Genomic DNA, 25,221 nt, shown 5'->3' with positions numbered 1-25,221 from the left:
ATGGAATTGTATCCTCTCCGTTTGAACATGATGGATTTATATTTCAACCCATTTCTACAGAATAGTTTCTCGTTAAACCACCTGCTGCCTCTCCATAAGCTCTTTATCCAAAAGGGTGCTTCCAACTCCCAGGTGTAAACTGAGAACGTGGCACCGTGATGGAGAGACAAGCTCACAAAAGGTGAGAGAAACATGCCTAACAGGTGTGTAGCAAATCCAAAACCAGGGAGATAAAAGGCTTATTCTGATAATCCCGATCGAAAGAAATGCAGGCAAACTGCTCCAATTATAGCAAATCCACTCTCAGATGTCTGACCTCGCTGGAAACAGACGCCTTGTTTATTTTCATTGAGAGATTTCATTTTTTTAAGCCTAACTTCCTGTTGAAGCAAGATTTAATTTACAGTATGTGGTGTAGTAATACCTGCACTGTGGAGATGCATCAAAACCCATCAGGATTATTCACAGGCTTAAATAATGATCGACTACAACTTTGTCCCTCACGTCTACAGAAGGTCAACCGTCTATAGACATACACAGGGGTGGACAAAATAACAGGGACACCTTCTTCTTGTATTCCAATTATAACAACAGCACAAACTACAGCTTTGAAAACGCCACAGAGACGAGTCAAATACAGGATAAGCTTTACAAAGATTGAGACTGAAAGTTAATTTTTGATGTTTTCAAGGTCAGAAATGAACTTTCAAGCTCAGTTTTTAAGCCGAAATAGGACAAAAAGTCCTTAAAGTGGTCAGAAATTTTTTAAATGTTCATGCTCCATCTGCTGAGGAAGACTTGTGTGATATGATCACGAAGATTATATTAGTTGCAGTGATGTTTGAGAGATATTTGATTATATTATAGTAAGGGGTTTTCTGTTATTATATTCCTACACTTATGAATATGACTGACTTGTATGAGTACACTAGCTTTGCAGATTTGTTGTGCTGTTTGTTGCAGTAATCTTTTCAGTTATATTTATTATTATAAATTCTAAAATATAGGGCTACAACTATACTATATGCTATTTTGATTATCGATTAATCATTCATTGATTACTTGTTTGGTCTATAAAATGTCAGAAAATGGTGAAAGATGTCAATCAGTGTTTCCCCAAAGTCCAAGATGACGTCTTCAAATGTCTTGTGTCCACAACTCAAAGATATTCAGTTTACCGTCACAGAGGAGGAAAGAAACCAGGAAATATTCACATTTAAGAAGCTGGAATCAGACAAGTTTTGACTTTTTTTTCTTAAAAATAAATAAATACTCAAACCGATTAGAAACACACACCCATACAACATGATCATTATTCAGTGAAATATTTGTTCAACTTTTTATTGCATGAAATGTATTTATTATCGTTATGTTACTATGGCAACACCCAAAGACAATGGTGAAAATGATTTCAGCTGAAATCAGCCCTCTGTTTCCTTTGGCCCATTTTACCTGAACATTGTATCACAGCTTGAGAGGGAACCTGCTGATAAACTCTCATAACTCCAAAACAATTATACTTTTTCAAATTCTTTTAACAAATAAATATTTAAGAGACCCATGACAATTTATAAAAAATATCATTAGATCTCATGCATAGCTTATTTAATGGGACTGTTTGTAACTTTTTACACGTATAAATCTACCGGGTCGGTGTCCCATGCGCGCTCGCGTGTGGCTACGCTGTTCAGACTCAGACTCCAACACAAACTACACGGAAGCACCAAAACCGCAAAGTTCTATCTAGTGAAACCCGTCTGTTAAACAGTGTAAACTCTTCCTGCTCCAGCCCCCAGACCATGGCCAGAAGACGCGGGGGAGACCGTAGCTTTGGTCTCCAGGGCCGGAGTCTCTGCGGTACTCTGCTCCTCTGCCTGCCTTCACTCACACACTGCGCTCGTTCTCTCTCTCTTTCGCTCCACTCTCACGTGCATGCTGCTCACTCCACACTGCAGAAGAGTTAGTTTAGCTCTGAGGATATCTAGTGAATGTACAGTGGACATTTGTGCAGAAATAACTGCTGCAGCTCCTCCAGACCAACAGAGGTTTCCTGTGTCTTGTGAAGTGACGGGGCTCCGCAGAGAGAAACGTTATCGTCTCCGACCAAAACTCCGGCGTCATCCCTGTTCCCTCCGGCCGCGGTCGGGAGGCTGAGGCGGGAAAAGCCAACACTAGGATCAGCATTGATTCATGGAGAGACCTTCGTCTGGTCAGCTAACATTACTGCCAAGCAGCTGAAATATAGAGTGATATTGTGCTTTTAGCTGACGTGTGTCTCCTCACTGTGTTGAGCGATGCTAGTTCATGTCTATTTAGAGCAGGGGTCTCAAACTCGCGGCCCGCGGGCCAATTGCGGCCCGCAAGACGATATTTTGTGGCCCCCACCTTGATATGAAAGTTTAATGTTAGTGCGGCCCGCAAATTTTTTTTTTTTTTATAAAGTTTTTTATAAAGTTTTTTTTGGGGGCATTTTTTCATTTTTATTGACAGGACAGTGGATAGAGTCTTGGAAAGGGGGGAGAGAGAGAGTGGATGCGGAAAGGGCCACAGGCCGGATTCGAACCCGGGCCGCCGCGGTCAGGACCAAGTCTTGTTACATGGGCGCCCGCTCTACCAACTGAGCTAACCAGGCGCCCTCGGCCCGCGAGTTTTATGTGAATGGCAGTTTGCCGTTGAAGGTCCCTTTGTTGCGCGAGCCCGAGCTGAACGAACCTACCAATCACAGCGGGGTATATGGCTCCCGGGGGCGGGCAATCGGCCGGGCTTGATGCAAGCAGAGAAACATTTCACAACAACTGTGGCGGCGCCCGTGTAACATCGCATAAGCTTGATTAAAGCTTGATTTATACTTCTGCGTTGAATCGACGCCGTAGCCTGACGTGCACCTCTCCAGAAATGTAACTACACGTCGCGGCGACGCAGACCGCAACAGCTGTGATTGGTCCAGTCTCTCAGCGATGCTGAGCGGCCAGGACCAAGTTCTACTTCTCTCTGCCTCCATCTTTTCAATGTTTGTTCACACAAATCCACTCAGATATATTGTCTCTTTTCGGCGTTGCAGTAATGTCAGTAAAAGTTCTGTGGTTCAACAGTTATTAGCTCCAACTCCCTCAGTTTCTGTTTGTAGTACAAGAAGAAGAAGGAAACTCATAGAGACGCCGCCGCCAACTAGCGGTTTGGTGGTGTAATTGCAGAGCAACACAAACACAGCAGGCACAACTTTATTGCGGAGTGACACCAAGTGGAATGAATATATATCTTGTCTTTTTCAAAGCCTGCAGTGAAGAGAAAGGTTGGTGACGAGCACAGACAATTTCAGGAAAAGTGGGAGACGCAATAGAGGCCATGTTCAGAAGAACCGTTCATGTTCTTCAATGTTCCATTAATGTTCAGGACAGTTCATGTTCAGAAGAACCCATTCAAGTTAAAGAACTGTTAATAATGACGTTTGAGAAGATTGTTTTTTTTTTTAACAAAGCTTTTTTTGTGGAATACCTGATGCGGCCCAGCCTCACCCAGACTCTGCCTCCAGCGGCCCCCAGGTAAATTGAGTTTGAGACCACTGATTTAGAGCGAGCACAAGCGCGAGCACGACGCTGACTTTCGTTGACTTAACGGCCACAGGTGTCGCTGTTAACAAGCATTTCTGATTCTTACAAATAGTCCCTTTAATAATTGACAATTAATCGATTTATTCATTGCAGCTCTTCTAAAATACTGGGTGCCATAATGCTAAATGGTTGGCCTCCTCCTCCTCCTCCTCCAGGTGGGTGTCTGTGACTCACCTGGAGAGTAAAACCAGCCCACTGGCTCCAATTGCAGCCTGTCAGCTCAGAGTGATCAGCTCCACAGACGACATGTCTGCTCTTCGTCCTCGTTGTAATAATAATAGTTTCACCTGGTCTGATGGTCTCCATTACGCGCCATGAACGTCTCATGGAGTTTGCTGACGGTTTTGAGTTTGGTGCTTCACACCGAGTCCAGGTGCTCACCGACCTCCTACTACAAGAACTGCTGGATCCGACGCTTCCCGGGCATTTACATCGACCTGGAGGAGTCTCAGAGGAGAGGAGCTCAGCTGCTGCAACACTACCAGGAGGAGACAGCTCTGAAATGCAGCAGGACCTGCTGCCTCACCAGGAACTGTGAGTTCACCAAGACGCACACATATTAAACCATAGTGGCATTCTTTGACTTTTCCTTTGTAAGGCAAGGCAGAGAAAACTCCTGAAAGTACACTGTTAAGAATGTCCCAGTAAAATAACAGTAAAGAACTGGCAGCAGGGTTGCCTTTATGTTACTGTAAAATTAACATTATTATACTGTCGCTGAAATTTACAGCTTTGTACTGTTAATGAAAAATACAGTTTATTAATTTCGCAGTATTTTACAGTTAATTTACTGTTTAAAGATACATTATATAGCTGTTTTTTACCTTTCTTTGACATTATCTTACTGATTTGTTTTAATGCACTATTTAGGTTGTATTTTTTACATACATTTTAATAAACATTATTTGTTGCCTAGATGAATAGACTTAGCAGGTTACTGACATAGGAATAGTCACACTAAATATAGTTAAAGGCACTTGTTAGGAAAAAGGCTATAATAGACTTGTTGATACTTTTCCCAAAATGTGTGTCTCTAGCTGGCTACAAGCACAGAATGAAACCAGAACAACATGTGAGTGAAGAACAATAAAGCTAATTCATTGATTTTACAATCATGTACAATGTGCAAGCCTCACATGAGCAGATCAGGTCCCAGAATTAAAAAAATACTGCATGAAACTGTTACTGATGATCCTTTAGACAGTTGATCAGCAGTAAAGTGCTGCTTTATAAGAATGCATTATAGTTCAGTTAAAAGACGGCCTATGAGCGTAATTTAACAGGTTTTCGTTTATATTAACAGTAAAGCACTGTTTTTATCAATAACAGGTTAATACTGTTGAAATCCTGCTGTAAATTAACAGAGATTGTTTACAGTGTGTCTTCTTTCAGACTAGTAGTGAGAAAACATTCAAAATACACATTTAGGTGTTTATTTTACTACACTTTATCTATTTGCTTCTGTAGGTTGCATTAGATAATGTCTCATTTGCATATTTAAACAAAACATTTCAGATAACTTGTAATACAACACATATTTATTTACCCTATTCATCTGTAGGGTCTTGCAAATATGAAACCATGTAGTGGCATTCTTTGACTTTTCATTTGTATGGCAATGCAGGGCAGCTTTATTTGTAGATCACAAATTTCAGCAACAGGGAGATTCAAAGTGCTTTAAATAAACATTCAAGAACATTGCGACAAAGTGCAAAAGAACATTAAGACATAATTAAAACAGTTATAAAAACATTAAATATTAGAAAATAAAAAGAAGCTAAAAAAGCTAGGATAGAAGCTAAAATAGAATATAACACACAAGAGTAAAAGCTCTAGTGCAGTATATAAGATCATTATCTGGTTTAATAAAAGGCAGCAGCAGCAAACAGGACAGTTTGAAGCTTTGATTTAAAAGAACTCAGAGTTGGAGGTCCTGCAGGTTTCTGCGAGCTTGTTCCAAATATTTTGTGCATGTAAACTGATTTTCTCATCTGTGTTTTCCTCTCCCAGTTTCCTGTAATCTGGCCATATTTCACTATGACACCAGTCATGAACACGTGAACTGCTTCCACCTTCACTGCCCGACTCTGGAGAGCTGCATCCTCAGCCACAGAGGCAACGTTGTTCTCTACAACATCACAAAGGGTGAGTTGAGTAATACTGCAAATCCCTCTAATTCACAGTGATGTTATCTGAGGTTCTACTTTCACTCTCCCTGTATGCAGCAGCAGGGCAATACATGTTATACAGCTTCACTACAAGAGACATATACTAATGCTGCATTACTACAACTAGACCTAGGAGGTATGGGAAGTTAGTAAACAGTACATTCACTGGAGCACTTCAGTGGTGTTTTGAGGTGTTTTTCTTCACATGTTCTGCCACTTTCTTACAACAATAAAATACTTGAACACTAAAGCATTAGTAATAATAATATAATCGTAATAATATATAATATTACAGCACTCATAGGTAAAGGATCTGAATACTTGTTCCAACAACTACTACTATAAATAATAATAATAATAATAATAATAATAATAATAATGTAAAATGTAATTTAATTAAATAATCTAATTTCCTTTAGAAAAGTAGTTCATGATTAAAATGTTGGACACTTTTGTAAAGATCCAGTGATATGATCAACTTCACGAAGATTATATTTGTTGTAGTGATGTTTTTAGAGATATTTGATTATATTATAGCCTACTGTAAGGTGTTTCTGTTATTATGATATTCCTACACATGAATATGACTGACTGTATGAGAACACTAGCTTTGCAGATTTGTTGTGCTGTTTGTTACAGTAATCATTTTAATTGTTTTCATTATTATGAATTCTAAAATATAGGGCTAGAACTAACGATTATTTTCATTGTTGATTAATCTGTTGATTATTTTCTCGATTAATCGATTAGTTGTTTGGTCTATAAAATGTCAGAAAATGGTAAAAAATAATGTCAATCAGTGTTTCCTTAAAGCTCAAGATGACGTCCTAAAATGTCTCGTTTTGCCACAACTCAAAGATATTCAGTTTATCGTCATAGAGGAGGAAAGAAACGAGAAAATATTCACATTTAAGAAGCTGGAGTCAGAGAATTTTGACAGTAAAAAATACTCAAACTTCAAAATTGGCGATTACTTTAATAGTTGACAACTAACTGATTAATCGTTGCAGCTCTAAAGCCAGTATGTTTATATACGTCAGCAAAAAAAGACAGGAGCGTCATGACTCCAGGATGTCTCCGTCTCTTATAGGTGTGGATCCTGACCTGTTGGTGTTTGGAAAGTACTTCACCTCCAACGTACGCCTGTTACCCCACCACTACAGTCGGGGCAACGCCTCGGAGCCGCTGCCCCCTGACAAACGGCAGTTCATCCATCCACCTCCGCCCGCTGCACTGCCTCTGACTGCAGCACCCACAGTTAAACCCCCCATCACAGTAAGCACAGTGCTCACCACGACTACTGCCACTACCACCTCCACTACCACCACTACGCTGCAGAGCACCAGTCAGCCTTCAACAGTTCCCACAACTCCAGCTCCGTTATCTTCCACTCCAGAGAACCATGCACAAACCACCTCCACCACTTCTCTTGCACCCAGCTTTACTATGCCTCCTCCATCCAGCACAGCAACCACCCTCAACCCTCACAATCCCAACACCTTTTCTACCACAACTACACATCCCTCCACATCCCCTACCCATCACCACACCACCAGCACCTCTCAGCTGGCCACCAGCCCTCCCACTCCCACAGTGGAGAGCAGCAAGCAACACCCCAATGAGACCAAGGGCAGCCTGGAGAGGAACCACACTGCAGGCAGTGAGGAAGAAGACCCGGGCGTCAGCGGAGCGGAGGACACCTTTGGGGGTTTGGGACCCGGGTGGCACGTAGCCGCTCACACCTTGCTGGTTGCGGTGGCCGTCTGCGTCACGGTGCTGCTGAGCTGCTGTTGCTCCGTCCTGCTGGTGGTGAGCTGGAGGGGTCAGAGGAAGAGGATGGGACGCTACCGGACATCGTGGAGAGGCAAACGAGGCTCCATGCGTCTGATAAAGTACGTGCTGGTCAGAGAAAACTCCTGAACGTACTGAAAGTAAGGACAAGAGAAACAAAATGGACTTTTCTCTTTTTGTTTACAGTAAAGTTTTAAATGAAGGAATCCAGGGTGAAGAGACATTTCATATATTTTTGTAAAATCATTTTCACATACTGGATTACTTTAATAGCACGGACATTGCTTTATTTTAAGCATGATGAAAATGTCAACTGATGAAGTTGCAATTCTGTACATTTAAGGTGAGACCCTACAGGCAGGTTTTGGGCTAGTAGTGAGAAAACATCAAAAATACACATTTAGGTGTTTATCTTACTACTTTATCTATTTGCTTCTGTAGGTTTCTCCTAAATTCACCAAACTGAGCATTACACATTTGCATATTTAAACATAACATTTCAGAAAACTTTTAATACAACAAATATTTATTTACCTTATTCATCTGTAGGGCAAAATGTATGGAATTTTAGGATCCTTGACTTTAAAGGGCCGCTTTCTCAAAATTAGTTTTGTCTCAGAATCTGAGCCAGAAATCTGCACTTCAGTAGCACTTACAGCCACCAAACTTTCCAGTTTCATTTCTATCTATAATCTGAAGGTTTTTACAGAGGGATGTCTTCTTATATCATTCATAACCTGATTTATAGAACATTTTATTCCTAAAAACATGGCAAAAATAGATTTTTTTGTATGGCTGTTGACAGTATTTATGGAGCGATAAAATGAGATATCCAAAATCCCCTCAGTAAAAACCTTTGACTCTAATATGTCAACAAAATGAAACAAGAATTTTGAACCACACTTTATTTCCAATGTTCAGATTTCTGTTCTAGAAATGTATGCATATTAGTACATATTTAATAAGATAATGCCTCATTTGCATATTTCAACATACAATGTCAGAAAGCTTGTAATACAAAAACTAATTGTCTTAATGTAAGTGACCAACTGGGGAAGTTTCATAGTGATACCTACTGTATTAGTTAAATGTTTTACCCTATTCACCTTTAGTGTCCCTGCTGAACAGTCAGAGGCATTGTTTGGATGAGATTACCAATATTTGCCGTGATTTTGGTTTCACTTGTGACGCAACGACTTTCGTCAGAAGAGCCAGTCGATGCATTCGACCGCAGCACTTTGCCTCAAGAAAGACGATCTGATATCCGTTTGGCTGACCTACATTTTGATGTACGTCAATGACTTTAAACTGATGACTTTGGACTAACGCTGGTCTTAAGTGGGACTTAATGGACGCTTCCACAATTCAACGGTTGTTCAGATCAACATTGTGCAATGATCGACGACTTTTTTTCCTCGTGGCCTTCAGTGTTTAACCCTCCGTCAGTCCAGCACATCTCCTCGGTGCATTGGGTTTCTTCTGACCTAGAAAGTGCACGGACCGCAGACCAAAACTCCCTTAAGATGGGGGTGAGGAACTTTTCAACCACCTGCTGCCTGAAAGCATCCTTCCACGGGTGGCGCCGCCACTCCTCCAGCTGACAGTGACGAGAGTGGGATGGGAGTTTGAAACAGACTGAATGGGGCTTTTCATCACATAAAAGCTTTGACTGTCATGCACAAGAACTTCACACAACTTTCCAACTTCAAGGACGGCTCGACAGCATCGTACACCTGATGACAGTGAATTTATTTTGGAAAATAAATACAATAGTTGAGACCCTCGAGGTTGTAATATCCTCTTATTACACAGCTTTGTTGAATACTCAATTCTGATTGGTCAATCACGGCATTCTACGGTCTGTTATTTCTTTATAGTAGACCGTTGCTATGTATAACGGACCGTTGCTATGTATAACAGACAGTTGCTATGTATAACAGACCGTTGCCATGTATAGCAGACCGTTGCTATGTATAGCAGACCGTTGCTATGTATAACAGACAGTTGCTATGTATAGCAGACCGTTGCTATGTATAACAGACAGTTGCTATGTATAGCAGACCGTTGCTATGTATAACAGACCGTTGCTATGTATAGCAAACCGTTGCTATGTATAGCAAACCGTTGCTATGTATAACAGACAGTTGCTATGTATAGCAGACCGTTGCTCTGTATAACAGACAGTTGCTATGTATAGCAGACCGTTGCTATGTATAACAGACCGTTGCTATGGACGCAGCTCTGATGTCGGACTCTGGAGGACCGTTTTTTGTGAAATTATTGATTTCTTAAGTAAGTAGCCGTGTAATAAGCAAGATAATGTACAGCTAGCGGGTCGTTGTTGTGAAATAAACCCCTTTATTTCACAACAATGACCGGCTCGCTGTACATTATCCCTTACATGTATAATGGAACAGTTATTATCTAAAGTAATCTGTTACTGGAGTCCAAAACTTGGTAACCGTCTTCATGTAAACACATCTCGTCCTACAGGTTAAGTACTTTCTTGACGGCCTCTTTGTACTGCAGCATGGTGCTCTCGCTCTCCCCTTCATTCTTCAACCTCGTCACAGAGTCCTTGTACTCCTGCACCTCGTTTCTTCCCAGCAGCTGCTCTCGCACGTCCTCGCCTTCTCCTTCTCCGTCCCTGACCACTTTCATGCGTACCAGCATATCCAGGACGTTCTTTTGGGACGGGCTGTCCTCCCAGCTGTACTCCTCCATGTCTGCCACGGTCTTCTCCGCCTCCCAGGCCTCCGTTTTCTGGAGAATGAGACAAAAACAGAACATCACCTTTACATGCAGACTGTAAATGAAAGATTTATCCAACCTGACTGGAAACGTGGTTGTCTGTAGCATTAGATTTGGACTATATATTTATATATATAATATAATTGTGGAAGAGGCTCAGTCTCTAGTTTGGAACACATTATGGCAGCAGATGTGAAATATGGGGGTCCTCGGTCACCCCTCAGCCCTTCTTTGATGCTCCTCTCACAGAGATAGTATTTCTCCATATGTAGCGCTCTCTCCGCTGGCCGTCTAGCTGTCATCACGTTGCCGTGAGAACAATACGCCCCATTGTGCAGCAGCTTAAAGCAGGGCAGCGACAGAGCCTCGGCTCTGCTGCCGTCCAGGTGTTTGAGGTTAATGACCATCATTACTGCTATACATATCTGATCCTCATAACATCCCGTTTGGAGCGAGTCCAGGCCCTTGTGAGTGAGGAGCACCAGATACTTGGGAGAAGATCAGTAGCTTTGAAGTCTACTAAACAGAGAAGCATTAGTTTTAGATAAACTATCCTCATATGTCGCAGCTATAACATTTTTTGAAGAGGGAAAGTTTAGTCATACAAAACAAAAAAGTCGACTGTACTGACAGTTCAAGTTAAGTCATACTGGCAAAGATCAAACTTCTTCCTGATGCGGTTTAAAGAGGATCTGTTATGCTTATTTTCAGGTTCATCCTGTCTGAAACGCTCTGTTTAAGCTCCTCCTCTTCCCCTCCCGAAAAGCCCTGTCTGCTCTGATCGGTCAGCTGGCCCACTCTGTTGTGATTGGTCAACCCACCCAAACTCTTCAGGCTACGCTCTAACTAGCTTTGCTTGAGGGTGTGCCAAACTAGCCGCTAGGCTGTGTGTAACATGGTGACATCACCATGTTACAGAAGAAAAGGTGGGCCTTCAAACGAGGTGTTTCAGGCAGTTCAGGAGCAGTGTTTCTGTCGGGGAGAGTAACTCCATTTGATGTGGACTTTGGGCTTTTGCAGACCTTTTACATTCACAAAAAACTATATAACACTCTAAGGGAAAGGGAAAAAGCATAATATGTCCCCTTTAATACAGTATGCAAAACTAAATAATGAAAGTGTTGACAGCAGTGACACCATGTCTGTCCGTGCATCCATCAAGTAGTTTGGTCAACAGTCTGTAACTTGCCAGGAGACATGTGACCGCCTGTTTTCCCGATCGAGTTCAAGATGTACTCGCCAAATAACATTTCTATTTTCAGTTTGGTGAAAGGACAGGTGTTGGTCCTCTGGTGGTTGAACTTCCCTCCACGTTGGAGGCAGCTTTGAGCAGTCGGCTGGATTAGCACAAAGTGGAATTAGCAGGGAGGGGAGGTCCGTCTCCCTGAGTGGGGAGATAAAATCACCTCAGTGGCTGCTAACAATCGGCCTCTTTGTGGGCTAGCGTTACAACCTGAACGCTACGCCGCTCTCACAGCTTGCACAAGCCTGCTGGACAAGCACTGTACCGTCCATTGTGTGTCCAAAAGGGCAGCGGACAGTGTTCTGCTTCCTGGCTCGGACACCTTTCCCCACTGAGGACATTTTTTTTTTTTTAAATGTGACTAAGCCATGACGGGAAAAGCTCCACAATAATACGGGAAGTCCTTTTCTTTTATGTGGCTGGCTGCTAATTCATGCAAACAGCGCCCGGGCTAATGACGTGGTGGCAGACTTCTCCGATGTGGCACGGCCGGCTTAATGTGAATTAAGAGTATCAGGGTCAACACCTGATAGGGGAGTCTTTTTACCCCAATGTGTGGAGAAATGTCAACTGAACAATGCCGCTGTTTGCCGTCCTTCTGCCCATTCGAGTCCGATACCTCCCTAATGGGCTCAGTCGCTCAGATCGCAGAGCAACATGGACAAGAATCCCCCCCGGTGAAAGCTTTTGTGCCACGTCGCTAGCCAAATGTCACCAAAGACGCAGATTAAGAAATACAAATCTTTAACAGATTTTTTTTGTAATACAATATCTTTTGCAGAATATTTTATTCCTGATATATGTTGTAAATTGTCTTTGTATTTTTTAAGAAATCTTAATGCACACCGTTGTGCCAGTTCAGTGTCGTTCCAATCGCACTTCAACTTAACACCAACCTGTTAATGTGGGACTTTACCATTCAATTCAATTCAACTTTATTTATCTCTGGGTGATGAACTGTATGCAGCAGTTCACCACCCAGATCAACAAATATAAACACAAAATAAAAGGTTAAAACAAAGGCTATAGGCTTAAACTATGTGCAATTGGTAATACATGTATTAATAAATAAATATAAATACCTATAAAACACTGGAACCTCTAGGCAAAAAAAAAAATAGTCTCCCTGCTCACTATAGCACCAAATGCATTACTTTAACTTATTTCATAGAACGTACACATTTAGTTTAATAACTTTTAGTTTAACCTTTACGCTGATGAATTCTACCACATAGTTAGAGATGTTCTGATACTGTTTTTCCTTCCCGATACTGATTCTGATACCTTAACTTGCGTATCGGCCGATGCCAGTGTGTTAAAAACAATATATATATATTTAACAGCTGTATACTACTAATGTGATATGAATGCTATCATTGTTGTCTGGCCTGGCTCTAGTTAAACACTTTGTAAAACATGAACAAATACATACAGAGAATGAATGGCATAGAACTTTCTTTTATTATCTAGTTTGACAGATTTTCTAGTGTAAAATATTGCTATATTGTTGACATTTTGATAGCTCTCTGGCTAACGTTACACTCTCTGCTAGCACCTGCCTGATCGGTACTGCGCATGTGCAGCTGATGGTGGAAGTAGCTAACGAGTGAGCCATCTCGCTTCCTTCTCATCTCTGTTAAGAGTTGCACCTGTGCAGAACCATCAGGCAGGATGTACGGGTCGGGTAGCGAGTGACACGTGTTGTTGTTCCTGTGTAGCTGTGTACTCCTCGCCAATACCCGATTCAGCATTTTCGGCTGCATCGGAGGCATTTCAGATATCGTATCGGAACACCTCTGCACATAATTCTCCAAGTGAGGGTCCTGCAGTTAATGCAGGAACTGTGATACCATTTTATATTGCATGCTGCAGTTTCATCAGAATCAGTCCTCGTCATCTGATCTCAAACTAAACCTCTCAAAAGTGTAAAAAAACACAGTGAAGTGACAGCAGGTCGTCGGTACAAGTAATGCAAGACAGCAAACAGCCTTTAAATGAATGGATGCTTGTTGTTGAAAGAAGATATAAAAGGTCAGTAAACAAAAAGAGTCACAGGAGACGGGAGACGAGAGTGGACAGAGAAAAGGCACAGGTGTCTCAGCTAAGCCCTGGTAGAGTTTGTTAGGAGTAAAGTAGAGTTTGTAAGGAGTAAAGTAGAGTTTGTTCAGGAGTAAAGTAGAGTTTGTTCAGGAGTAAAGTAGAGTTTGTTAGGAGTAAAGTAGAGTTTGTTCAGGAGTAAAGTAGAGTTTGTTCAGGAGTAAAGTAGAGTTTGTTAGGAGTAAAGTAGAGTTTGTTCAGGAGTAAAGTAGAGTTTGTTCAGGAGTAAAGTAGAGTTTGTTAGGAGTAAAGTAGAGTTTGTTAAGGAGTTAAGTAGAGTTTGTTAGGAGTAAAGTAGAGTTTGTTCAGGAGTAAAGTAGAGTTTGTAAGGAGTAAAGTAGAGTTTGTTAAGGAGTTAAGTAGAGTTTGTTAGGAGTAAAGTAGAGTTTGTAAGGAGTAAAGTAGAGTTTGTTAAGGAGTAAAGTAGAGTTTGTTAGGAGTAAAGTAGAGTTTGTTAGGAGTAAAGTAGAGTTTGTTAAGGAGTAAAGTAGAGTTTGTAAGGAGTAAAGTAGAGTTTGTTAGGAGTAAAGTAGAGTTTGTTCAGGAGTAAAGTAGAGTTTGTTCAGGAGTAAAGTAGAGTTTGTTAAGGAGTAAAGTAGAGATTGTTAGGAGTTAAGTAGAGTTTGTTAAGGAGTAAAGTAGAGTTTGTTCAGGAGTAAAGTAGAGTTTGTTAGGAGTAAAGTAGAGTTTGTTAAGGAGTAAAGTAGAGTTTGTTAGGAGTAAAGTAGAGTTTGTTAAGGAGTAAAGTAGAGTTTGTTAAGGAGTTAAGTAGAGTTTGTTAGGAGTTAAGTAGAGTTTGTTAGGAGTAAAGTAGAGTTTGTTAAGGAGTAAAGTAGAGTTTGTTAGGAGTTAAGTAGAGTTTGTTAGGAGTTAAGTAGAGTTTGTTAGGAGTAAAGTAGAGTTTGTTAAGGAGTAAAGTAGAGTTTTTTCAGGAGTTAAGTAGAGTTTGTTAAGGAGTAAAGTAGAGTTTGTTAAGGAGTAAAGTAGAGTTTTTTCAGGAGTAAAGTAGAGTTTGTTAGGAGTAAAGTAGAGTTTGTTAAGGAGTAAAGTAGAGTTTGTTAGGAGTAAAGTAGAGTTTGTTAGGAGTAAAGTAGAGTTTGTTCAGGAGTAAAGTAGAGTTTGTTAGGAGTAAAGTAGAGTTTGTTCAGGAGTAAAGTAGAGTTTGTTAGGAGTAAAGTAGAGTTTGTTAAGGAGTAAAGTAGAGTTTGTTAGGAGTTAAGTAGAGTTTGTTAAGGAGTAAAGTAGAGTTTGTTCAGGAGTAAAGTAGAGTTTGTTAAGGAGTAAAGTAGAGTTTGTTCAGGAGTAAAGTAGAGTTTGTTAGGAGTTAAGTAGAGTTTGTTCGGAGTAAAGTAGAGTTTGTTCAGGAGTAAAGTAGAGTTTGTTAAGGAGTAAAGTAGAGTTTGTTAGGAGTTAAGTAGAGTTTGTTAAGGAGTAAAGTAGAGTTTGTTAGGGGTAAAGTAGGGGTTAGACTAAGCTGTCATTTTGTTAATCCTCCATTAATAACTGAGACAGTGGCTTTTGGGTAGGGGGCAGTATCTTCCCTGTCTGTAATCATGTATCTGCTGCTCGATGTCATCTTCAGTCAAGACAGAAATGGTTCAGTGGACGCAGCAGAGAAGAGAAAAAACTAATATAGTCAACTCACCCAAGACTCGTGGTAAAGGACGGTCAGCAGGTACATGGCATAGTCGTGATTCTGCTGTCTCAATGGGCAGCTGGGAGAGGGAGGGAGGAAAAGGGAAGAGATTCAGGGCATCACCTCACTTTATTATTATTATTATTAGGTATATTGAAGTCAAAGGAAGGAGTGTTTACCTGTCAGCTGTGATGGTGAGGATATCGGTAGCTTTGCAGTATCTCTCCCCAACAAGTTTGAGCATTTTCTTGCGTGCGTGTTCGTCCAGATTCAAACTGGACAGCTTTACCTGCGATGGCAAAAACACAAGTAGATTACCACAAGAGAAATAATAGTTCAGGTACTCCACATAAAGCTTTGCGATGTAAAGACAAAAAAGATTAGGGCAGGCAGACGGGATTTCATTATGTACTACCAGTATATCTCCTTCTTTAGATAAAGAGACAAGATATAGGTTGTATTTTAACTTATACAGAGCTGGCATTGATGCTGTCGCTCAGAATAACCTCTAAGCCCCTGAGCACAATGGAGAGATGGGAAACAACAGAGATTATTCCATGATTACATTGTTTTTCATGGCTTTGACTTATATAATAATGTGTACAAAGCAAAAACATGTATAGGTTATACAAGGGACATTGTGAACATATTTAGTGTACAGTGTGTTTGTTGACTGTGGAACCACATGTCTGGTGTGGATCAAACGCTGCCACAGATTTAGTTTGCAGGATTTCCTTCCCTCACTGCGTTCACTCTGTCTAAATGAACAAAAAGACTAAAGGCAACCCTTCTACTGTACATACGCTCAGCATTCAAATTTGTTTTTTGTTCAACTGAAACTGAGATTTGCCCTCTAATCTATTTCTCTGCCTAATCCACCTGGATTAATGTTTGAATAATTCCTACTGTGCTGATATAATCTAAGTGTCAGTGGAGCAGATGGCTGGTGATTAACGATAAAAAAAAAAGACACATTTTCACCTGGAAAAAATGACAGATGTCAGTTTACATTCCTAAATGTTGTAAAGCAGCATTTCATTTGATATGTTTTTTTAGAGCGATGACGGCCTGTAAGGTTAACTTGTGTAAAAGCAGAACAGTATTAGTGTTCAGTTCACGTGTGGAAAACAATATAAGCAGCAGAGAATAAAATAGAACATGTTTCTTTGGCAGAGTGAAGCCAGAAGAGGAACTATTCTGTCCTTTTTATCAACCAGTGAAACTGTAAAACGACAAGGCCAACACCTTCACATGCATGTAATGGAAAACGATCTGTTTTAGAGCTGCAACAATTAATTGTCAACTAATAAATTAATCGGCAACTATTTTGATAATCGATTAATCTGTTTGAGTATTTCTTTAAGAAAAAAATAATTTAAAATTCTCTGATTCCAGCTTCTTAAATGTGAATATTTTCTGGTTTCTTTCCTCCTCTGTGACAGTAAACTGAATATCTTTGAGGTTGTGGACAAAAAAAACCATTTGAGGACGTCATTTTGGGCTCTGATGCGATTTTTCACCATTTCATGTCATTTTATAGACCAAACAACTATAATAATACAATAATTGACAATGAAAATAATGGTTAGTTGCAGCCTTAATCTGTTTGTTTATGACCCGTGTGGAAAATCTCTAAATGTAAATGCAATTTTCTAAATCTGTTATATTTTAACTGGCCAGTTTTCTATTGTTTTCAATAACTTTGAATCTTCTTTTTCATGGCTTGTGGTCGTTACATGTTTTGACGTGTTCACATGTGTGGTTTCTGGTCTGCGGGGAGGATTGCTCATGGCTGGATTAATGGTTGGAGGGGGGGATTAAGAGGAATATCAAAATGTCCCAACAAATATGTCAATGATGAAATGTTTTGTTACTTTTATTCTGTGAAAGTTAGAAAAAAAAATCCACAGAATTTAAACTAACACACGAGCAACAACAACAACAGAGTTTCAGGACGCGTTTAAATGTAGAATCATTCTATAGGGCTGTAATCTCTCTGCAGACTTGATGGCATAAACTTCTTATGTTTGAGGTCACTGGACAATGAACGTCTCTCTGGATAAGTCATGATGTCAGCTGGTGATTATGCATCCCTGTAAATCTCTATAATCTCATCTCAAGTCCGGTTTCGCTCCAGACATGACTTCCTATATGTAACCCAGTTAAAGCAAAGGTCATCAGGTTAAAACTGTCAAAACCTTTTTTTTTTATAGAGACAAAAACCCCCGTAAAAGCAGGGAAACTCACTCTGAGCTGAACAACACGAGCCGAAGGGTTTCTGACGGATGGGCCGGCAGACACGTAGTCGGTGCTCTCTACTTTGACGGGGAAGCGCTCGTCACATTTGGCGTCGGTGTCCAGCGCAGACGGCCACTCGGTACAGAACGCTGAAAGGCAAAGAAATTATTAATTATTTATTAAAGTAAAGGGTAACACTTTATTTGGATAGTCCGCCTACAGATAGTTTACAGAGTATTTGTAACATTTCAACAGCGTATTGGTTGAGATTCAGGAGTATATGATGTGACAATTCATGACCATACCCAGGGTCGGCTTATGGCATAGGCCATGTAGGCGGTCGCCTAGGGCGCCACCTTATAGCTGGTCATCCTCTTAAAAAAAATACTAATAATTTTAAAAAACATGCCGGTGAAGCGCCCTTCCACATTTTCTGCATTGAGGTAACAAATGAACAAATAAATAATTAAAGAAAGAAATATTTTTCACCCCTGTAACTCACTTTCTCACACATCTGCCCAGCCGCACTTATTTGTTAATGAAAGTGTAAATTTTAGTGAAACTGACTGAACACTTTTGAGCCAACAATATCCGGGACCAATTGTTTATTTATATTCTAATAAATACAGTTATTTATGAAAATCAAAATCTTGATTTTTGTCTTAAACCATTGGGATGTCTGATGTTTGTTGTGGTGGGAGAGTACGGGGTTGGGGGGGTCAGGGTAACCTACATATTCTAAATACTCAAACTATTTGTAGGTGGACTATCCAAATAAAGTGTTACCAAGTAAAGTAAATAATATTTTACTACTAAACAACACCACAAAATAAGAAATAGCTTTTCTCTTTACAATTAAAAAAATAAATAAAGAAAATAAATTACGTTTCAGAGCTTCACAATGTTTCTTGATGGCTGCCGGTGTCAAATGCAGAAAGTTTGGTATCTGAAAGAGATTTTTTGAGAGAGAGATTATGTGAACATTCAAATGCACAAATGTTCATGTAACAAAAAACACAAATGTCCTGCAGTCTAAATATCTACATCCCAGAAAATGTAAATCAAAACTTACACACAAATACAGAATTTTTCTACAAAGATCAAAAAAATCTACCAAAATTATTTTATGCTTGATATCAGGATACATTGGTTTTAAATTATATAATACTATATTCTATATTGATATTAAAATACATTTCTCATAATCCACATTATTGGCTTATGTTTGGATAAAAGCATCTCTTTTGGTTAAAACATTTCAAATGTAAGTAAGGGATGCCCAGCAGTTTAGCCCCGCACGGCAGAGCGAGATAATGAAATCAATATCGTTAGGCTGCACGCAGAGATCCAGCTGTGGCGGGTGAAAGTAGTGGATATCTGCAAGTGGCTCGAGTCCAGATGGAGCAGCTGGTGTCTGGACACAGCAGCTCGGTAATCCGGGCACAGAGACGTCAGAGCCGCGGGGCAGAGCGAAAAGTGCTCCATCAGTAATGCAAGAGCGTACAATTACCTCAACTCGTCACAACGACTACTGGGAGGTAAATGCAGGAGATATACAGATGTGAATGCATACAGATACGGCCCACAGGCAACTATATGAGACTAGATTTGGTCTGTAGAGGATTTTAACCTTTTAATCCATGTAAAAAAAATAGACCTCCAATTTGATTCAGTGCCCAATTTCTAAACTGGCAAACACCCTTGTGTGTAAAAAAAAATGCATGCTTATGCTGTGGTTGCATGTAAGCAATGAGGTCTGACCTTGATCAGCTCCAAGTTGCCCTTCTTCTCTGGAGGAACACCTCCCTTCACAGGGTAGCCCATCCTCACAGGCAGGGGCACGGAGCTCGGTCTGAAGGGGGCCGCTGCTGGATAAACTGAAGTCCAGTCCTGATCCACCGTCATCTTCTCTGTCCTGGGATCCCCTGGCTGGAAGACAAAGGGAGCTTTTTCATTAGGAAACTGAGAGGAAATCTTTGCAGATCTCATAGTTTTTATTAGAATAATCAGTGCTTGTCTATTTAATAAGTAACTTCATCCAATGTCATATCTCATTTGAAATCATCTTGTTACATTCAGCCTTTGAAGACAGACATAAAAGCTGCACACTTACAAGTCTCCTGGCTCTTTTGAAGCCTCCTCTACCGCCTCTATCAGGAAAGCCTGAAATGTAGAACGTTTCAAGTTTAGCCACACACACACACGCGCGCACACGCACACGCACACGCACACACACTCACTTCTTTAATTTGAAAATGTCCAAAATAAATGGGGTAGCAGCATGATACAAGAACCGCAAAACAAATCCCATTTCTCAAGTGCGTTTTTTATATTCATTTATCATATTTACTTTATTTATGATGTATGTTACAGGTGTATTTCATGTATGATGTACATTGTACCTCCATTTAGTTTATTATCATGCTTTATGCTGTACTGTATGAGGTAAATAAGAGCTGTAAATTAGTTGATTTGCCGAAATATTTGTCAATGTACAGAAACATATCAAGCATACAAAGCATTTCCTAGTTCCAGCTTTTTAATGTTCCAGTATTTGCTGCCTTTTATGATAGTAAATTGAATATATTTGGTTTTGTGTCAGACAAAACAAGCAATTTGATGACATCACCTTCATTTTATCATAATTTTCTGACATTTTCTTTGAACTTTTAACAGAATAATAATCAGCAGATTAACTGTTAATTGAGTCCTATAGTAAATAACAGTATTCTAGTTTATTTGTCATTGTACTTCTTTTGCCTTTCAAGTCTGATTCTACTGTAGGTAGATTATGATGGGAAGAGAATAAAATAATGACATAATGAACCAATAAAATAGACACAAGAACCCCTGAAATGTCGCACACCCCACAACTATATTTATAATCGGTTTCTGTGTGCAAACATCTCATCCATCAAGATTAGACACTCTTGACTGCTGAACATCCCTGTTTTAATTTGGCCAACAAACATTTGCCATAATATATACTGTAGGCTTTTTTGGTGTGAAACACTGAATGTAAACAGAACGTGTTTGTTCAGAAGAAAACTCTGTAACAAATGATGACCTTGAAGTCATTTACCAAGAAAAAATGCCAAACATTCGCTGCTTTAGGCTTCTTCAATATGAAGATTTGATGCTTGTTTTTTGTTTCATATTATTGTAAATTTAATATCTTTGGGTTGTGGACTGTTGGATGGAAAGCACAAGCGATGTGGAGGCATCATTTTGGGCCCTGTGGGACATGTGATGGGCATTTTTCACTATTTCATCACATTTTATAGACTAAATAATAATAATAATAATAAAAAAATATTAATTTGGAATTCAAATAATTGTAAATTGACACTTGTGGCTAAGTCAGGGGGTCAGCAACCTGCAGCTCTTTAGCTCCTCTCCAGTGGATCCCTGTGGAGTTTTAAAAATGGAAATGAATAACTGTTATTTGTTTACATTTTCATTTTTATTTATCATTGTTGCAGGTCTATGGTACGACGGTACGACGGTACGACGGAGTATTAGGGCCACAATCAGGAAAAATAAATATATCTGAGATTTAGAGAATAAAGTCATAACATTACGAGAATAAAATCATAATATTATGAGAATAAAGTCATAATATTATAACAATAAAGTCGTAATATTATGAGAATAAAGTCATGATATTATGAGAATAAAGTCATAATATAATGAGAATAAAGTCATTATATTATAACAATAAAGTCGTAATATTATGAGAATAAAGTCATAATATAACAATAAAGTCGTAATATTATGAGAATAAAGTCGTAATATTATAACAATAAAGTCGTAATATGAGAATAAAGTCATAATATTATGAGAATAAAGTCATAATATAATGAATATAAAGTCATAATATAATGAATATAAAGTCATAATATAATGAGAATAAAGTCATGAGAATAAAGTCATAATATAATGAATATAAAGTCGTAATATAATGAATATAAAGTCATAATATAATGAATATAAAGTCATAATATAATGAGAATAAAGTCATGAGAATAAAGTCATAATATAATGAATATAAAGTCATAATATAATGAGAATAAAGTCGTAATATTATAACAATAAAGTCATAATATTATGAATATAAAGTCATAATATAATGAATATAAAGTCATAATATAATGAATATAAAGTCATAATATAATGAATATAAAGTCGTAATATAATGAATATAAAGTCGTAATATAATGAATATAAAGTCATAATATTATGAATATAAAGTCATAATATAATGAATATAAAGTCATAATATAATGAATATAAAGTCATAATATAATGAATATAAAGTCATAATATAATGAATATAAAGTCGTAATATAATGAATATAAAGTCGTAATATAATGAATATAAAGTCGTAATATAATGAATATAAAGTCGTAATATTATGAATATAAAGTCGTAATATTATGAATATAAAGTCATAATATAATGAATATAAAGTCGTAATATAATGAATATAAAGTCATAATATAATGAATATAAAGTCATAATATAATGAATATAAAGTCGTAATATTATGAATATAAAGTCGTAATATTATGAATATAAAGTCATAATATAATGAATATAAAGTCGTAATATAATGAATATAAAGTCATAATATAATGAATATAAAGTCATAATATAATGAATATAAAGTCGTAATATTATGAATATAAAGTCGTAATATTATGAATATAAAGTCATAATATAATGAATATAAAGTCGTAATATAATGAATATAAAGTCGTAATATAATGAATATAAAGTCGTAATATTATGAATATAAAGTCGTAATATAATGAATATAAAGTCGTAATATAATGAATATAAAGTCATAATATAATGAATATAAAGTCATAATATTATGAATATAAAGTCATAATATAATGAATATAAAGTCATAATATTATGAATATAAAGTCATAATATAATGAATATAAAGTCGTAATATAATGAATATAAAGTCATAATATAATAAAGTCGTAGGTTTAGACCCTCTGACTGCTGAACATCCTCCATGTGTCAGAGGACAGCAGTTATCTGAGCATATAGCATGGATTAATGTGATCTATTTCAGCATCTTCAGTGAAGAACTCACCTTTATTTCCATGATTAGAAGTTACAGACAAACCCGTGGTGTATGTGGCTCTGCTGACTGAAGTCTGGAGTCCAACAACAGAAACATTTAGTCGACCTAGAGAGAGAAACATCCTGCTTCTGTGTGCAGCCATGGTTTTCCACATGACTACGAGCAGCAGCAAGGGACAAACGGGGAGAAAAGCGAAGCGTTTAATTTGAGCGCCTCCTGCAGGTGAGGACAGGTGAGGAGGCACAGCTCGTGACGCATGATGGGACTTCATCTGATATTTTAATAAACTTAGAAAAATGTTTTGGTTAAAATTACAGTTTTTCTCCTTTCGTATTTACACTATTTTTTTATTGTGTTTTAAAATGATTACAAAACAAGTGAAGACGTGTGCAGGGACATATATAAAAAAGACCACAGTAGCATCAGACTTGAAGAGCAAAAGAAGTACAATGACAGATGCATAGTCTAGAGAAGGGATAAATAAACTAGAATACTATTATTTGCTATAGGGCTGCAATTAACAGTTAATCTGCTGATTATTATTCTGTTAAAAGTTAAAAGAAAATGTCAGAAAATGATGATAAAATATAGGTGATGTCATCAAATTGCTTGTTTTGTCAAGCAAAGGCATCAAATACTGGAACATTAAAAAGCTGGAACTAGGAAATGCTTTGCATATTTGATATGTTTCTGTACATTGACAAATATTTCGACAAATCAACTAATTTTCAGCTTTTATTTACTACATACAGTACAGCATAAAGCATGATAATAATGATAGGTACAATGTACATCATACATGAAATACACCTGTAACATCATAAATAAAGTAAACTGCACTTGAGAAATGGGATTTGTTTTGTGCATGAAATGAAATGTTAATTTATTTTGGACATTTTCACATTAAAGAAGTGTGTGTGTGTGTGTGTGTGTGTGTGTGTGTGTGTGTGTGTGTGTGTGTGTGTGTGTGTGTGTGTGTGTGTGTGTGTGTGGATAATGGGTGTGTGTTTGTCATTGAATGAGGCTAGATGGTTATACTGTATATGACATATATCTACTCTTAAACACATATAATGCACACATACAGACATCCTTCATTTTATGTGTAGAGCATAGGGGGAACAAAAACAAAACAAAAAGAAAATAAATTTGTAAAATATATATATAACACAGTATATACACATACATATATATATTAATAATATGAATAATAATAAATATGATGATGATGATCATGATGATGATGAGACCATGATAATAATTAAAATAACAATAATAATACCAACACTTACAATAATAAGTGAGATAAATAAATAAATAAATAATAAAGAAAAAAATGTTTTTAGTTAATTCGAAGGTCATATATAATTATAACTGTGTGTGTGTGTGTATTTATTATCTCTAAGCGCGCGACCGTGCACGTGCACTCCCTCCAGCTGCTGCTGATAGAATCATGTGGTGCGTTCACAGGCTCCCGTAAAAATCACATTCACGATTTAGCAAGTCCTAAAAATGGCCCTGAGGCTTTAATCCTTGAACACACACTCACACTAACGTAAAAGTGAGTCATCAGCAAGGTGTTGTTTCAGTTTGAACCACGTTTAAACACTCTTGACACGTGTAAAGTCAACAGAGAGATGATGATCACACAGAGTTCACTTACATTTGAGGAAGTGTGCAGGGATGTTGGACAACCTGTGTAAATATTCAGAGTTAAAATGGCATTAACCGAAGAGAGGAGCATGCATGTGAGGTAAGTTTGCAAAGAACTTTGTCTTGTTTTTTTGTGTACAAAACTATCTAGTTTCTGATGTGCATGTAACTAATTGGTGTTGTTTACCCCTCCCTTAGTACACTTCTGCTCCTCAAGTGGAAAACAACATGTTTATTTCATGATGGGCACAGTTTAATTTTCACTTAGTGAAGTGCATGGCCAGATCAACTAGTCATGAGACTACATTTTGACACAGGGTCATTCTACAAGACAGGGACACAAGGAATGCAGGACTGACCTTGCTTGATATTGGACCTTATTGCAAATTCAAATACCTATAAGTAATTGGAATTAATCAAATTGATCAAACTGTGTGCAACTAACACTCAGTATTTGATTATAATAGTATAATTATTTTTGGTGTTTTATTTGAAGACAAAAAATTGGACCTAATGATTCATGTTTTACTAATTTTATCCAAATTCTTTATTCATAAGACAGAATTCTTAAATTCTTCATTAATTCTATATTAACTGGACCTAGCATAAAAAGTGAAGAGCATGCATTTGAGGTAAGTTTGCAAAGAACCTATTTTTTGTGCACAAAAATAGCTAGTTTCAGATGTGCATGTAACTAATTGATGTTGTTTACCCCCCTCACTCCCTTAGTACTTTTAAGACAACTGCACGTTTTGTTGCTCCTCAAGTGGAAAACAACATGTTTATTTCATGCTGTTACATTAGTTTACACAGACCCGGTTTAATCTTCACTTACTGAAGTGCACGGCCGGATTAACTTGTTAGGGGGCCTGGAGGCATAAATTTAGTTGCCACTTCCAGGCTCCTGTTGCATGTTAATCTGATTAAACAC

The 25,221-nt window shown here is 38.2% G+C and overlaps 3 protein-coding genes across 12 annotated transcripts in view; 2 read left to right on the top strand and 1 right to left on the bottom strand.

Moving 5' to 3' along the window:
- The first annotated feature begins 3,781 nt into the window (after positions 1 to 3,781).
- Positions 3,782 to 7,840, top strand: mansc4 (MANSC domain containing 4). The gene is made up of 3 exons (XM_074633996.1): positions 3,782 to 4,145; positions 5,622 to 5,756; positions 6,870 to 7,840. Exons 1-3 carry the CDS (start codon positions 3,926 to 3,928, stop codon positions 7,697 to 7,699), a joined length of 1,185 nt encoding a protein of 394 aa, XP_074490097.1. The 5' UTR covers positions 3,782 to 3,925; the 3' UTR covers positions 7,700 to 7,840.
- Positions 7,841 to 9,303: 1,463 nt separating this feature from the next.
- mrps35 (mitochondrial ribosomal protein S35) lies at positions 9,304 to 22,810 on the bottom strand. Of its 9 annotated transcripts, none has more exons than XR_012593701.1 (10): positions 22,647 to 22,810; positions 19,649 to 19,698; positions 19,297 to 19,464; positions 18,421 to 18,481; positions 17,545 to 17,684; positions 15,477 to 15,586; positions 15,307 to 15,376; positions 9,986 to 10,333; positions 9,753 to 9,897; positions 9,304 to 9,637 (listed from the first exon to the last, which is right to left on the bottom strand). XR_012593701.1 is itself a non-coding variant. In XM_074633997.1 (8 exons), the coding sequence occupies exons 1-8, from the start codon at positions 22,789 to 22,791 to the stop codon at positions 10,058 to 10,060; spliced, it is 1,020 nt and encodes a 339-aa protein (XP_074490098.1). In that variant the 5' UTR covers positions 22,792 to 22,810; the 3' UTR covers positions 9,503 to 10,057. The 9 variants fall into 9 exon arrangements, 1 of the variants encoding a protein (XP_074490098.1); XR_012593702.1 differs by having other exon boundaries at positions 9,304 to 9,657; positions 9,779 to 9,897; XR_012593695.1 differs by having other exon boundaries at positions 9,304 to 9,657; positions 9,733 to 10,333.
- Positions 22,811 to 24,143: 1,333 nt separating this feature from the next.
- kcnq1.2 (potassium voltage-gated channel, KQT-like subfamily, member 1.2) overlaps positions 24,144 to 25,221 on the top strand; it is a 219,175-nt gene continuing 218,097 nt past the window's right edge. For both annotated transcript variants that reach the window (XM_074634214.1, XM_074634212.1), the window contains exon 1: positions 24,144 to 24,390. The gene's annotated coding sequence lies outside the window, so the exon portion shown is untranslated. The remainder of the gene's footprint in view (positions 24,391 to 25,221) is intronic.

This window comes from Sebastes fasciatus, chromosome 4 (genome assembly GCF_043250625.1).
Source record: "Sebastes fasciatus isolate fSebFas1 chromosome 4, fSebFas1.pri, whole genome shotgun sequence".
Classification (NCBI taxonomy): domain Eukaryota; kingdom Metazoa; phylum Chordata; class Actinopteri; order Perciformes; family Sebastidae; genus Sebastes; species Sebastes fasciatus.
This window is presented reverse-complemented; position numbering and strand designations above follow the sequence as displayed.

Coding starts and splice junctions, on each gene's coding strand:
- mansc4 (XM_074633996.1), top strand. CDS start 3,926: ATGAACGTCTCATGGAGTTTGCTGACGGTTTTGAGTTTGGTGCTTCAC. Junction 4,146..5,621: donor CTGCTGCCTCACCAGGAACT/GTGAGTTCACCA, acceptor TTCCTCTCCCAG/TTTCCTGTAATCTGGCCATA. Junction 5,757..6,869: donor TCTCTACAACATCACAAAGG/GTGAGTTGAGTA, acceptor CGTCTCTTATAG/GTGTGGATCCTGACCTGTTG.
- mrps35 (XM_074633997.1), bottom strand. CDS start 22,791: ATGTGGAAAACCATGGCTGCACACAGAAGCAGGATGTTTCTCTCTCTA. Junction 19,699..22,646: donor TTCTAATCATGGAAATAAAG/GTGAGTTCTTCA, acceptor TCTACATTTCAG/GCTTTCCTGATAGAGGCGGT. Junction 15,587..17,544: donor CTCGTGTTGTTCAGCTCAGA/GTGAGTTTCCCT, acceptor TTGCCATCGCAG/GTAAAGCTGTCCAGTTTGAA.